The following is a 12,365-nucleotide window of genomic DNA, read 5'->3' as shown; positions in this document are numbered from 1 at the left end:
TTTTTTTTAAACTCCATTTCTACAAAAGTAAACATTCATCCTTTATGATCCACCTTGGTATATACCCCCTTATAAGCTGCCAACCTCTACACACACACACTATACAGAGATGTGTACAGCAGTTATAATTACCAAAACAACCAAGTTAGCAAGCAACCAAGTTAGTAGGTGGGCTGATAAAGTGTGGTCCATCTAGGTGATGGAATATTATTTAGCAGTAAGAATGAATGAGCTATGGAGACATGAAAAGACATGCAGGAAACTTAAATGTATCTTACTCAGTGAAAGCAGCTCCCTGGGCCTCCCTGGTGGTACAGGGGCTAAATTCTCAGCGCTAACAAGCTATCACCAGCCACTGTAGAATGAGTTCAATCCCCAGGCAAGGAGCTGACCCATATGGTGCAGCAGACCTCTCCTGTCTTGCCTGCTGCTTCCCTCAGCAGCTGCTCCTTTCATGTCAGTGGATCTGCCTGTTCTGCTCCCCACTCTGTCTCTGGAAATAACAAAAAAAAAAAAAAAAAAAACGGCCTTCCCCTGCCAGGTACTTCCTGTGAAAATACAGGCACTGCCAGGAACCGCTGCTGCCTCTGAAATCCTTAATGCTGATGGAGATGAGACTGATGGTACTGAGACTTGTTTGGGTTTTTTCCTCCTGACAACTTCCATGAGTCCCTATGAAAAATGGAAATTGAGCACTGCCCACCAGCAAGTAGTTTACTGATTGCAGAACCCTCATTTAAAGATACAAATTGAAGTGGAGGAAGTCATCTGGTGTTTGCCTTTCTCCTTGTTTTATTTCACTTAGCAAATTCCCCTCAAGTTCCATTCAGTTTGTTGCAAATAGCAAAAGTTCACCTTTTTCATAGCCAAGTAATATTCTAGTGTGCATATAAGCCATGTATTCCTAACCCACACATCTGTCCTTGGGTATTTAGGGCTTTTTCAAGATTTAGCTACTACAAATAGTGCTGTGATGAATATAAGGACTAGTTTTTAAAGGATACTGAAGAATGAGGGGATCTAGGAACCTTTAATCTTGGGTCTGCTTAAAGATTAACTCGAGACTCAGGATTTCAGATGAGCCTTTAAAAAATATTCTAATATGGGCCTAGTATTGTGTGCTCCATATAAAGGACCCAAAAACCAACCAGAGCCTCTGCTCTGGCCTCCCTGGGGCTCATGTTTTGGTGGGAGCAGAGACAAGCAAGAAGTTAACATGACTTTGAGCACGAGCTACAATGGGGCACGTGGTTGTGGTGAAGAACTGAATGACAGGCCTGGAGCAAACAGCGAACACCAACCACTCTCTCCCCTTCACAAGCTGAGATGAGATATCTTTAAAGGAATGTTCTGCAAGGTTCTTGACAGACGCATCATGGAGGGCAGACAGCACGGCTCTCACCACAGGGGTACTAATGTTCTTTCCCAAGAATATTATAGTAGTTGTCCAGGTAAGTTGGATTTAGTCAGTTCATTCTTTCCAAAGACTGAATAAAATGTCACCAGAACTTCACGTAAGATACACCTTGTGAAGAGTATGACTACTTTTCTTCCCAGAGTTAAGGCAATAGTCTCTATGGTTAATGTTCTAAGATGTTATAGCTTTGTAATTTAGCACACAAAATATCAGATGATATCACTACAGATGTGATGGAATTTGGGCTTATTTTTAAGATTTATGCATACAAGAACCAGGGTCTAGGCCAGAAGTGTGGGGGGAGGAGGGGTGATGGTGAGTGGATTCACCAGAGAGTGGGGAGCAGATCAGGAGGATCTACTAAAATACACTGCTACACTACTGAGAGTGGAGGGCGAGGTAGGAGAGGTCTGCTGCACCGTGTGCAGCAGGTCAGCTCCCTGGCAGGGGATCGAACTCATGCAGCAGTGGCCAGGGATAGCTTGATAGCGCGGAGACTTTAATCCCTGCTACCAGGGAGACCCCCGGGGAAATTGGGTTTTAAGGGCAAAGCTTCAACTACTTGTCATTACCTTTCCCACAAAAAAGCAATAAAATGAAGCATTACAGGATTCTTAATGTTCTGACATAATCAGGACGTAATCCTGTCCTTTGATGGTGGGATAGACCCTTTTATTATCAAAAACACCACACTAAAAACAGGAAAATAAACGTTTCCTTCCTGAATTGAAAACTACGGACTTTACTGGGTCTCCAGAGTATGCCAAGCAGGTAGGCCAGGCCCCTATCCCAGAGACAGAGCATTGGACCAGATTGAAAATGAGACTATAATTTAGAAAACACTGACCTAACACAGAGTCCCCAAGCCCCAATCAAAACAGGAAAGGAAATTTGTATTTAGAACTAGCCTTAGATATGACCCACAACACGTAGTAATCTTAACCTCAAGATTTCCTAAGGTACTCAACAGAAATTCAAATCAAAGATCATGAACTTGAGGTATACAAGGAAGCTGTCATTTCTCAACATCAAAGTTTAATTATTGCACAACAGTTCAAGCAACAGCTACCACTTCCCATACAGGATGTTGGCGTTGTTCCAGCAAAGCATGAGTCACAGGTGGTGTCTGAGCGCAGCTATGGTGACAGCAGGCACGCGGGCCGGGCCACAGAATCCTTGGGTGGCTGACCCTTGTTTGCTTCAGAAGGAATTGTTGTTTCAATTTGTCCATCTCTTTTCAACTGCGAGAAACAGGGCTAAGCAGACTCGTAAAGACTCATTTTCTGCTGGATTGATCCAAGTCTATAATTACCTCAGTTGCTTAAAATCTATCCAACAGGGAGGGAAAAAAAACCTTATTGAAAAACCTTATCCCTCCTCCTCTCAAGATGAAGATAAAGCAAAAACAGAGCTCCATAGAAATTTCAACACTGAATTTTTTTGAAATGTTAAAGCTTAGGAAGGGCGAGAAAGCTTGTACAAGGCAGCAGGTTCTGCATGCCTGCTGGCTCAGCACAAACCAGGGTCTAGCAGACCACTGTATTCTAGTCTGTCTTTCAAACCAGGGTCTAGCAGACCGCTGTATTCTAGTCTGTCTTTCAAAAAGGCCCAACTTTTCTTGATGGTCTGTTTGAGCAGTTCACTGCCTGTGGGTGTGCATACATGTTTACACACACACACGTGCAACAGCAATCCTGACTCCCATCTGCACGCCATCGGTCCCTTTGCTATGGTAAATAAACGACAGCAATCAAGTCTAAACACTTTTCTAATTGTATTTTAAAAGTACCTTCAATTTTTTTAAATTTCAGTCTTCAATATTGAAACTGCTAAGTCACTCCATTTTTCCATTGTGGGGGGGGGAGGAAACCAGGAAAAGTTAGGGGAAATTTTTTTAAGATTTTATTTTTGCATAGAAGAACTGGGGCATAGGCCAGTGGTATGGGGTTGGGGGTTGTGAGAGGATTCACCAGAGACAGAAGGGGAGCAGGACAGGCGGATGGATTGACTGAAACACACTGTTGAGGGGAGCAGCAGGCGAGACAGGAGAGGTCTGCTGCACCATGTGGGTCACCCACCTGGCTGGGGATCTAACTTAGGCCATTGAGGTGATAGGGCTGAGACTTAACCCCTAGGCCACCAGGGAGGACCCAGGGGAAAGTATTTAAAATCTTCAAAAACTAAACAATCTGATGTTCTGTGTTACTGTACTAATAGTTTTTCCTTTACTGGAAAAACTAAACAATATGAACTTTCTGTAGTGACTGTACCACTTAAAAAACAAAAGGAAATCATCAGTAAGAATGGAATAACTCACAACTAAGCCTGAAAATACATGTTCCTGAGACACACTGCTGACCTCATCCAAAAATCAAGTTGCTTCTGTTTGGAAGGTGGCTTCAAGAAGGTGCATGCAGCTCTCTCGAGGGAGGGAGGTCATGAAAAGGAAGGAAAGAAGAGGGGCAGGGCCCAATCAGATCAGTCTGTGGCCCCATCCTAATCACTGAGTTTCCCAATCTGACTCTGATTTGTTTGTTTTAAGCACTTACGTAACACATATTTCTATGTTAGCAGACAAACTTTCACATGAAATGTTGCACAGGTCTTTAGAGTCCTCCTTGCAGAAAAATTCAGATGCACAACTATTTCCTTCTCATAATAAAGCAATTCTCATTTAGCAATTAAGTTATATATACATTTAAAAAAAATGGTCAGTGGAACCTTGTGTGACATGTAACCTTAATTAACTACCCAGTGATCACTACCAGAGGTGATTCTAGACAGGGGACAACTTAAAAATAGAGCATTTTCACAATAGAAAACTGAATATTCCCATTGGGAGGTAAATATGATATTTTATTGTCAAACAACATGGGCCAAAGACCAGATTTTCAATAAGTGCAATAAAACAGGTTTAGAAAGGTTACTCTAGAGGCCCCAAGAGTATAGCAATGGTATTTTTTAATGGTTTTGTGACAATTATAACTTCCCAGCTATTTTAGGTCTCAAAAGAAAATGTTCAATCAAAAGACTAAAATCATTCAAAGCATTTAATATTTCTAAATAATTGTCTGATAACAAAATTTTAATACAAGAAATTATTCATAGCATTAAATTATATTTATTAAATATCGGAATAAGCCACATTAAGAAATATTACAACAAAGCAACTTACTGGGACATGGTGGTATTCTATGCTACTGCAAAAGTACGTGAAGAGCTACTGTACTCAGTTTGAGGGTCAGGTTTTACTTTTTGCAAGCCTTGTATCTTTCAGTTACATTCTCCCAGTTGATTACATTCCAAATAGCTTTCAGGTAATCAGGTCTGACATTTTTATACTGAAGGTAATAAGCATGTTCCCATACATCAATCCCCAGCAATGGAATAAGACCTATTGGAAAGAAGGTGGGGGGGGGGTAGGAAAAACTATTAATTTCAACCTAAAACACTACATTTTCTCAATTTCAACTTTGATCATCATATGCACCTTGCCAACATTCTCACCCATTTTTCAGTTTCTTATATAAACAGAAAACCTGCATAAGAGTGAATACCCTATAAAAAGATTTAAACTTTGCTCTTTAGAAGAAAATATAATAAATAGTAAAAATCATTAAACAAGGAAAAAATCAATTAACTACAGCAGTATGTGAATAGCTATTTTTACAATACCAAGAATCATCCAAGTGTCCATTCTCAGTTCCCCTGGCCTCAGTGTACTGTTTGTGGGGGTGGTTGAGACCTTCCAAAGGCCCTGAATGGGGGGCGGGGGGGTGTTGAGAAGCCTGTTCTGTTCCCCCAAGGCCAATGTTAATCTTACACAATACAAAGCATTTATAACACTAACAGAATAATTTAACAAGGAAAACTGAATTCAGGGCTAGAGAAGACACTATTTTCAGAGGTAAACAGTGTCAATGAAGAATTAGTTCTAGCTTATAAAAATCATTCATTTTGAAAAATTCAAAATCATTCATTTTGTAGCATATGTCTCGAGCAGTTATGAGACACGCCACTAGTAATTTAGTAATCCTTCAGGTGGTGAAGTTTATAAATGTTTTTCCTCATAAATAACTGCCATGACTTCCACTTGTCTTCACCGCGGTGGGTTTCCCTCCCGTGGGAGTGGAGGAGCAACTGGGTGTCATGGAAACCAGCCTATGGCCAGGTACATTCAGATACACCCGACTCACAGCCACCAGGGTTCCCAAATCTGTTGCTCTTCCAAACCCAGTGGCATCTCACTTTTCCAAAAAAGCTTGGATTCTGGCAAATTCTGAGTTTTGTGAGGGAAGTAGGTCATGTAAACACACGGTAGAAAAATTGGCTGAGAACTACGCTGTTGAAGGGAAGCTGTCACTTTAGGATCATGGCATCAAAAATAACCTGCCAGCGAACCCCTGGGTGACTCCTGAATGCCTCCTAAAGAGCGGCTTACTCTGCCTGGCTCCACAGAAGAAAAGTGCAGCACCCTGCCTGGAGCTCCTAACCAAATACTTTCATGTATTAATTCCTCCACCACCCCACCCCACCCCACCCCCGCCCCCCGCCCCAGAAAAAAAGAGTCTAGAAGCCTGAGCTCAAACCTGAGTCCCACTAGGACTCAGGCTAACAGAGGGGTGAGAGTCCAGGGTCTGAAGCCAGACTCAGGTTCTCTGCCTTTTCCTCATACTTGTTTAATTTTGGTTTATTTTAAGGCATATAATTATGTGAACTAATGTGAAGTCTGCCAAATGAAGCAGAGTTTAAGATTAAACTTTTTGTTAATGTAGCTGCAAAGTTACAAATTTTACAAAGTATCAAGGATTCAATGCCCTGCTGCTGACACCCTATGGGTATCATGTTAGTATTTGTTCAAGTTAGCTGAGAATAGTTGACTGCTTGTTTTCCTTAGTTCAAGGTAAATGCTGTAACATTGAACCTTCTCTCCCCAGTGAATGTAACAATTCTCAAATCCAACCTGTTGTTCCTTGCAGGGGGTCCTGGTTAGAACAAGCAGCAATCTGTAAGCGGCCCTGTTCCTTATTGAAACCAAGCCAGCCCCAGCCTGAGCCTTGCACACCAACGGATACAGCAGTCAACTTCTCCTTAAATTTGTCAAAGGAACCAAAGTCTCGCTTGATGGCTTCTAGCAATTCCCCTGTTAAAAAGAAAAAAAAATCCACAAATACCATTAAAATACTTTATTACACATTAGGAATTCCTGTCATGTGATCTAAGATACAACCAGACATCACCCAGGAGTCACAATATGCCCACAGCCTGGTGGCGAGTTGACCTGCCTGACCTGCTGTGAGGTCTGCTTCAATTCACGTCTGTTACTGAGTGTGTTGGTGGGGTTTCTTCCTTCAATGCAATATTTCCATCAAGAAAAAAATTTTCCATTCCCCCCCCCCTAAATTTTACTTTGACTTCTACCTATGTGTCTCAATTTGGGAATAAAATATTATGTGTACTATCTGGTCTTCTCCAAGGCAGCCATGATCTTGCCTATCTCAATTACATCACCTTTTTTAAAGATTTATTTATATATACATACAAGAACTGGAGTACAGGCCAGAATTGTGGGGGGGGGGGGCGGGCAAAGGATTCACCAGAGATAGCGGGGAACAGAACAGGCAGACTGACTGAAATATACTGCTAGGGGAGCAGTGCGTGAGTCAGGAGAGGTTTGCTGTGCCATGTGGGTAGCTCCCTGGCCTGGCTGGGGATCAAACTCATGCTGCAGTGGCCGCAAACAGCTTCATGGGTTGCATCTTAACCCCTTGCGCCACCAGGGAGACCCACAATTACATCATTTTTAAGAGTGAATTTCTTTTCTACTTCTGAAAAAAGGATACACTTTCAGAACTAGATTCCTTTATTCTGCGTAGTAAGTTAATTTTAGGTTGAGCTATCAATTAAGCCAAAAATATCAGTTCTCTGCTTCTACAGGTTTAAAAACAATTAGCTAGCATCCCCACGATGACAGAATAGAGTGGTACGAAGAACACAAAATGGTAGAGTGCCAAAACCCGCTAGCTGAATATGAGGGAAGCTGATTTCCTGGTAACTCCCAAAACCTCACAAGTACTGAGTTATGATCTGAAAAACTAAGTCAGAAAAAATTAACTGCCCAGCTTCCACACTCATTCCCCATTCCCCTTTACTTCCAAACAAACTTGTTTATACCAAGTGCACAGGCTAAGGTGCTTTCTCTAACACCACTAGACATAAAAATCACAAAAGCTTAAGGTCCGGGCCAGAAGCCCAGAACTAGGGAGCAGAGGGGATTTATCGTCTTCCCTGGGGCAAGGACAGTAAATGAAGTTGTCTGAGCCACCAGGAGCTGCACAGGGCAGTAAACCAGGCCAGCAGCTCCTGGCTCCCGGCATCACCTGCAGCTCTCCTGGGAAGGGCCGTTTGAAGCGTAGTAAAGTAACAGCAAATTGCACTATTCTAGGCACTTTTCATGAAACTTATTTAATTTTCAAAACAGGCCTTCCTCTAAACAAGGAAGAAAGTAAGGAACAGAATGACTGAGCATCTTACCCACGGCTAGCCAAATGAAAGCTCCCTTCTGAAACTGGTTCTCAGTCTTTCCCTTACAATACACTTCAACCAAAAGTTACACTTTATGTGATCATGCCCATAAGTGTGTGTATAAAATCTGGTTCTAAGTAGTTTCATTGTAAGTTCGTTGTATAAGCATTTCACCAAAAGCATTCTGACCCATAAATAACTGGCACAAGGTACTCTGCTATGAAGGCTAAAGTAACTGGGTGATGGTTTCAGGTTTGGTTTCAACTAACACAATGCTCCTCCCATTACATAAATCTAAAGCTAACTTATCAGTTTGCAAATCCCTCGATGCAGTGTCACCCTCCCTCCATCCAAACCAAAAGTTCACCAGGCTACGGCAAATACAAAGCAGGCAGCTAGAAATCATTAGTCTTCAAAAATGACAATCAATTGTTTAGCTAACTTATCTACAAGAGCTGTTCTCTGTTGTTGTCTTAACCAAATTTATCACACAACACTTGAAGGTGGAGGCAAAAAAGGATTCTTCCTTCCACCTGCCCCCACCCCCAGCAAAAATCAACTCCTACTGAGGTTGTTTCCAAATACTAGGATGCACATTAGAAACGGAATTTTGAATAGCTGTGTGACATTTTCCACACTACCGTTTGCTCCTGTCACCATGTCACATGCCCACTGACAGATTCCAAAGTTCGATGGGGACTATGTAGGTCCAGTTCTATACCCTCAAAGCTCTTGGTCTCGCCTCCAAAAGAATGTCTTTCAAAAGAAGAAATCAACTCTCGGGGCAAATTGTCACGAACTAGGAGAAACTTGCAACCAAAGCTGACCAGACTGTCAAACCCATCAACCAGTGGGTTTATCTTTCATGGCACAACAGTTATGCTGCAAAAAGGTTGTGACAGAGTATTTATGGCAAATACTGTAAAATCCGGTGCTGTAACTTCCTGAATGTGTTCATTCTTACCTAAGCCCTGTTGAAAGTTACAACTCTGTTGCACTCCTTGCTATGAAAAGCAGGACAATGTGACAGTTCAAGGTAACAAAAAAATCAATAATCACACCTACTGCGCCCTTAATGTAACTGCAGCACAGCAATATATACTGACCTTTGGGTTCTCCTCCACCATTAGGGCTCAGGTTTGTCCAGAAAATGGTGTGATTGATATGACCTCCACCATTGAACCTCAGTGCAGGCTGAAGAGCTACCTGAGTTGTCACGTCACCTGAAATGTTAACAAGTAAACACATTTTGTAAAATTCTTACTTTCAACCACCCTGTACACTATTTTCTCCCTTCTTAAAATGTCAGATAATTGAGCCAGCTTATCTTAACATCCCTGATGGTACTAAAATTCCCCAATTTCAGGATTCTACCAAAACTGTAACCCTCAAAATCATCTGTTCAGTGGATTTTCAGTTCAATTAATAATGTGATAATTTAGTGAGGCCCAGTAGTGGGGTGGGGAGTGGTCACAAAGATGGTAGAAAACTCACTTCTGACCATCAAGGAATTCAAAGTTTTCTTGGATAGAAAAGATTTCAGCAAATAAGAGCTCAAAGACAGAAAACTGTGGGATGTTACAATTTATGGTCCAAATATAGACTATAGAAAATTTGCCACTCTCATTTCTAAACAACTAATCTTTGGAGAGTATTTTAATGTTCCATGAACAAGAAAGTCAACATACTCAAAATGGAACTTCTGATTTTCAACCCCAAACTCACTTGCCCTGTGGCTTCCCTGCCTCCATTAAGTGCCAGCCCTTTCTCAGGCCACACTTGTGAACAAGAAGTTGTTCTGACTCCTTTCCTCTCACACTCCACTTTCAACCCACAGCAGAGCCAGCCGTGCCTTCAGGACACAGCCAGCATCCTATACCTCGCCCCCAACCTGTGCATGCGGAGGCAACCCCCACTGGCCTTGGCGCCTGGTCTCTAACTGGTCTCCTGCTCCCAACAGAGGATTCCTCTAGACCCAAACCCATCCTGGAACTACTCAAGCCCACAAAAGGCTGTTTTTTTTTTTTCACGCAGTTAACCCAAATCCTTACAATGGGCTAAAAGGCTGTCATCCAGCCCTCTGCATCCCACGCTCCCAGCTGCTGCCACACTGTCTGGCACCAACAAGGAAACTCAGCCCCTCCCAGCTTAGAAGTTTTTGTCCTTGGCTTTCCTGATGAGACTACAACCCGGCCCATGACATACGGACTTGTCCATCTAGAATGAAAGCTTCATGAGAACAAGGACTCATGGGCACTGCTGTGTTCCAGTGCCAGACACACTGCCTTGTTAACAGGACAGGCACTCAACAAAATTTGTTCATTGACTTAATCAGTAACTGAATGTACAGAATGCTGCCTCTAAGGAAAAAAAAATCTAAGAATGTACACAATGGTGCTTCTAATCAAAGAAATATAGAGTGGTCTATACTTCAGAAAAAAAAAAAGAAGTCATGCTGGAGGACATGAACTTACCTAGCTAAACAGGTGACATAATAACTCCAAGAAGCTTAATAGCTCAGATTAGCTAAACTATTATGAAAAAATGGGAATTCCCTTGTTCAGTAAATATTGAGTGCTTGTGAGTCACAAAACACCAAGAGGTAAACTGAAGGACACAAAGAAGCTGACCTCAGTGAACTTACATAACGGAAAAAGGTCCCTTTCTCTTTCTCTAGGCTCACACTAGGAACAAATGTAAAAAATGTTGCCATTTCAACAAAGCCAACCCCCCCCCTCCAGCCTTAGCATATCAGAAAGGAGAGGACCAAATGATATCTGAATACCTAGATGATCTTTTAGAGTTCTTAATATAACAACTTTTTGTTGCTATATTTACAAAGTAACTCTCTTACAGTTCAGTAGTTCACTCATTAACTTATCTTGGAAAATCAACAAAAAATAAATGAAGCCTTTTTTTTTCCTAATAAATCAACAGTAACAATTTTTTAATGGCAAAGACACATGCTTGTTGACTGTTTAACAATCTCAACCTCTTCAAGTCTACTTAACAGTTAGAAAATTTTAAAAGAAAGTTGGGGTTTAATGCCTGAACACTTTCCTGACACCATTTTCTTCAGTTTCATTCCGCTATTACTCATTTTTATTTGAAAATTGTTATTTACATGGGATGAGACTGACCGTGTTATTATTTTATTTATGCTTTTCTCCCAAATTTTGAAACATGAAAATTATCTCTAATAATTTTTAAAATATAATTTTTGAGTAAGAAAAAGATCTGCAGCACTTATTACAATATTGTGCACTATAAAGCTAAGGCTTTTCCCCCCACTGACTTTCATTAAGCAAGCAATACTTTGATTCCACAAGAAAAGGCCAGAAATTAAGTTTGTGGTTCTTTTCCTTTTTGGAAATTGTTAAGGTTGTTTTTAATATTAACAAGAAAGGTTAGGGAGCATCAGCTGTTATCACAGGAAATACTTTCACAGCTGAGACTGTCTCACCATTACCACAGCCTTCACACATTTGCTATTTCCTAAATCACAGAACTTTTCCTGCAATGGAGGCTCCTGATTGTCACAACCAAATCTGCGGAATGGGGTAACTTCCTCTCGTTTTGTTCATGACCTCCTGCACAAGCAGGGGCCACACTCCATTGTCCCACTAGCTGCCCCCAGTCAAGACGCCACTGGCGAAAATCCGCTCAAGGAATGTCAGAGGACTGCTGTGCAATCAAGGCATACTTAAGGTAAAAACACATCTTTTAACCGTGCGGCCTCTTGAGCAATTCCTAGTGTGGAACCACCAATGTCTGCGGGTTCCTCCTGCAAGCCCGGCTGACAGACCGCAAGTGCGCACAGTCCACGCGCTCCCGGTTTTGTCAACTGAGCTTTGGAAAAAACAAACCCCCCTGAAAATGCAGGTGCATCGACTTGTAGTTTCTGCACATTCGGAAACACCCCCACGCCTGCCTGCCGCCGACACGGGGGCCACCGAGCAGGCGGGGGGGGGGCGACCCTAAGGCCACGAGCGCCGGCGGGTGGGGGGTGGGCGCAGCGGCGGGAGAGCCCGGGCGGCGCTTACCCTTGGCCAGCGCCTCCTGGTACTTCTCCTCCGTGGCGTTCAGGTTGTTGACGTAGGTGGCGTGGTGCTTGCTGTGGTGCAGCAGCATGATCTGCGCGTTGATGTGCGGCTCCAGCGCGCCGTAGTCGTAGGGCAGGTCCGGGAGGCTGTGCTTCTGCCGGGCGCCCGCGGCCCCCAGCGCCGGCACCAGCTTCCGGCTCGCGCTGCGGAGAGGACGCCCCGGCGCGCTCACGCGGGCCCCGCGGCTCCCGGCCCCCGTGGGCCTCCCCCGGCCCGCCCGCCCCCGCCCCCGCCCCCGCCCCCCGGCCGGGCGACCCCCGCCCCGTCCCCGCCGGCCCTCACCTGCACGCCGCCCGGCACAACATGGCGCCCCGCCGGCC

The 12,365-nt window shown here is 43.2% G+C and overlaps 1 protein-coding gene across 1 annotated transcript; it reads right to left on the bottom strand.

Annotated features, from left to right (window-relative positions):
* Nucleotides 1-2,412: 2,412 nt before the first annotated feature.
* Nucleotides 2,413-12,365, bottom strand: SOD2 (superoxide dismutase 2). Its single transcript, XM_037520571.2, has 5 exons — nt 12,328-12,365; nt 11,986-12,188; nt 9,049-9,165; nt 6,381-6,560; nt 2,413-4,811 (listed from the first exon to the last, which is right to left on the bottom strand). Exons 1-5 carry the CDS (start codon nt 12,348-12,350, stop codon nt 4,666-4,668), a joined length of 669 nt encoding a protein of 222 aa, XP_037376468.1. The 5' UTR covers nt 12,351-12,365; the 3' UTR covers nt 2,413-4,665.

Source organism: Talpa occidentalis, unplaced genomic scaffold (genome assembly GCF_014898055.3).
Source record: "Talpa occidentalis isolate TD23 unplaced genomic scaffold, MPIMG_talOcc4v2.1 talOcc4.2, whole genome shotgun sequence".
Taxonomy (NCBI): domain Eukaryota; kingdom Metazoa; phylum Chordata; class Mammalia; order Eulipotyphla; family Talpidae; genus Talpa; species Talpa occidentalis.
Note: the sequence above shows the minus strand (reverse complement) of the source record. Positions and strands in the feature narration are given on the sequence as shown.

Bases quoted from the DNA above. Each gene is read 5' to 3' on its own strand.
- SOD2 (XM_037520571.2), bottom strand. From the start codon at position 12,350: ATGTTGTGCCGGGCGGCGTGCAG. The intron at 12,189-12,327 runs GTGAGGGCCGGC...TCCTCTCCGCAG, and splicing joins TTGTGCCGGGCGGCGTGCAG to CGCGAGCCGGAAGCTGGTGC. The intron at 9,166-11,985 runs GTAAGCGCCGCC...TTAACATTTCAG, and splicing joins CCAGGAGGCGCTGGCCAAGG to GTGACGTGACAACTCAGGTA.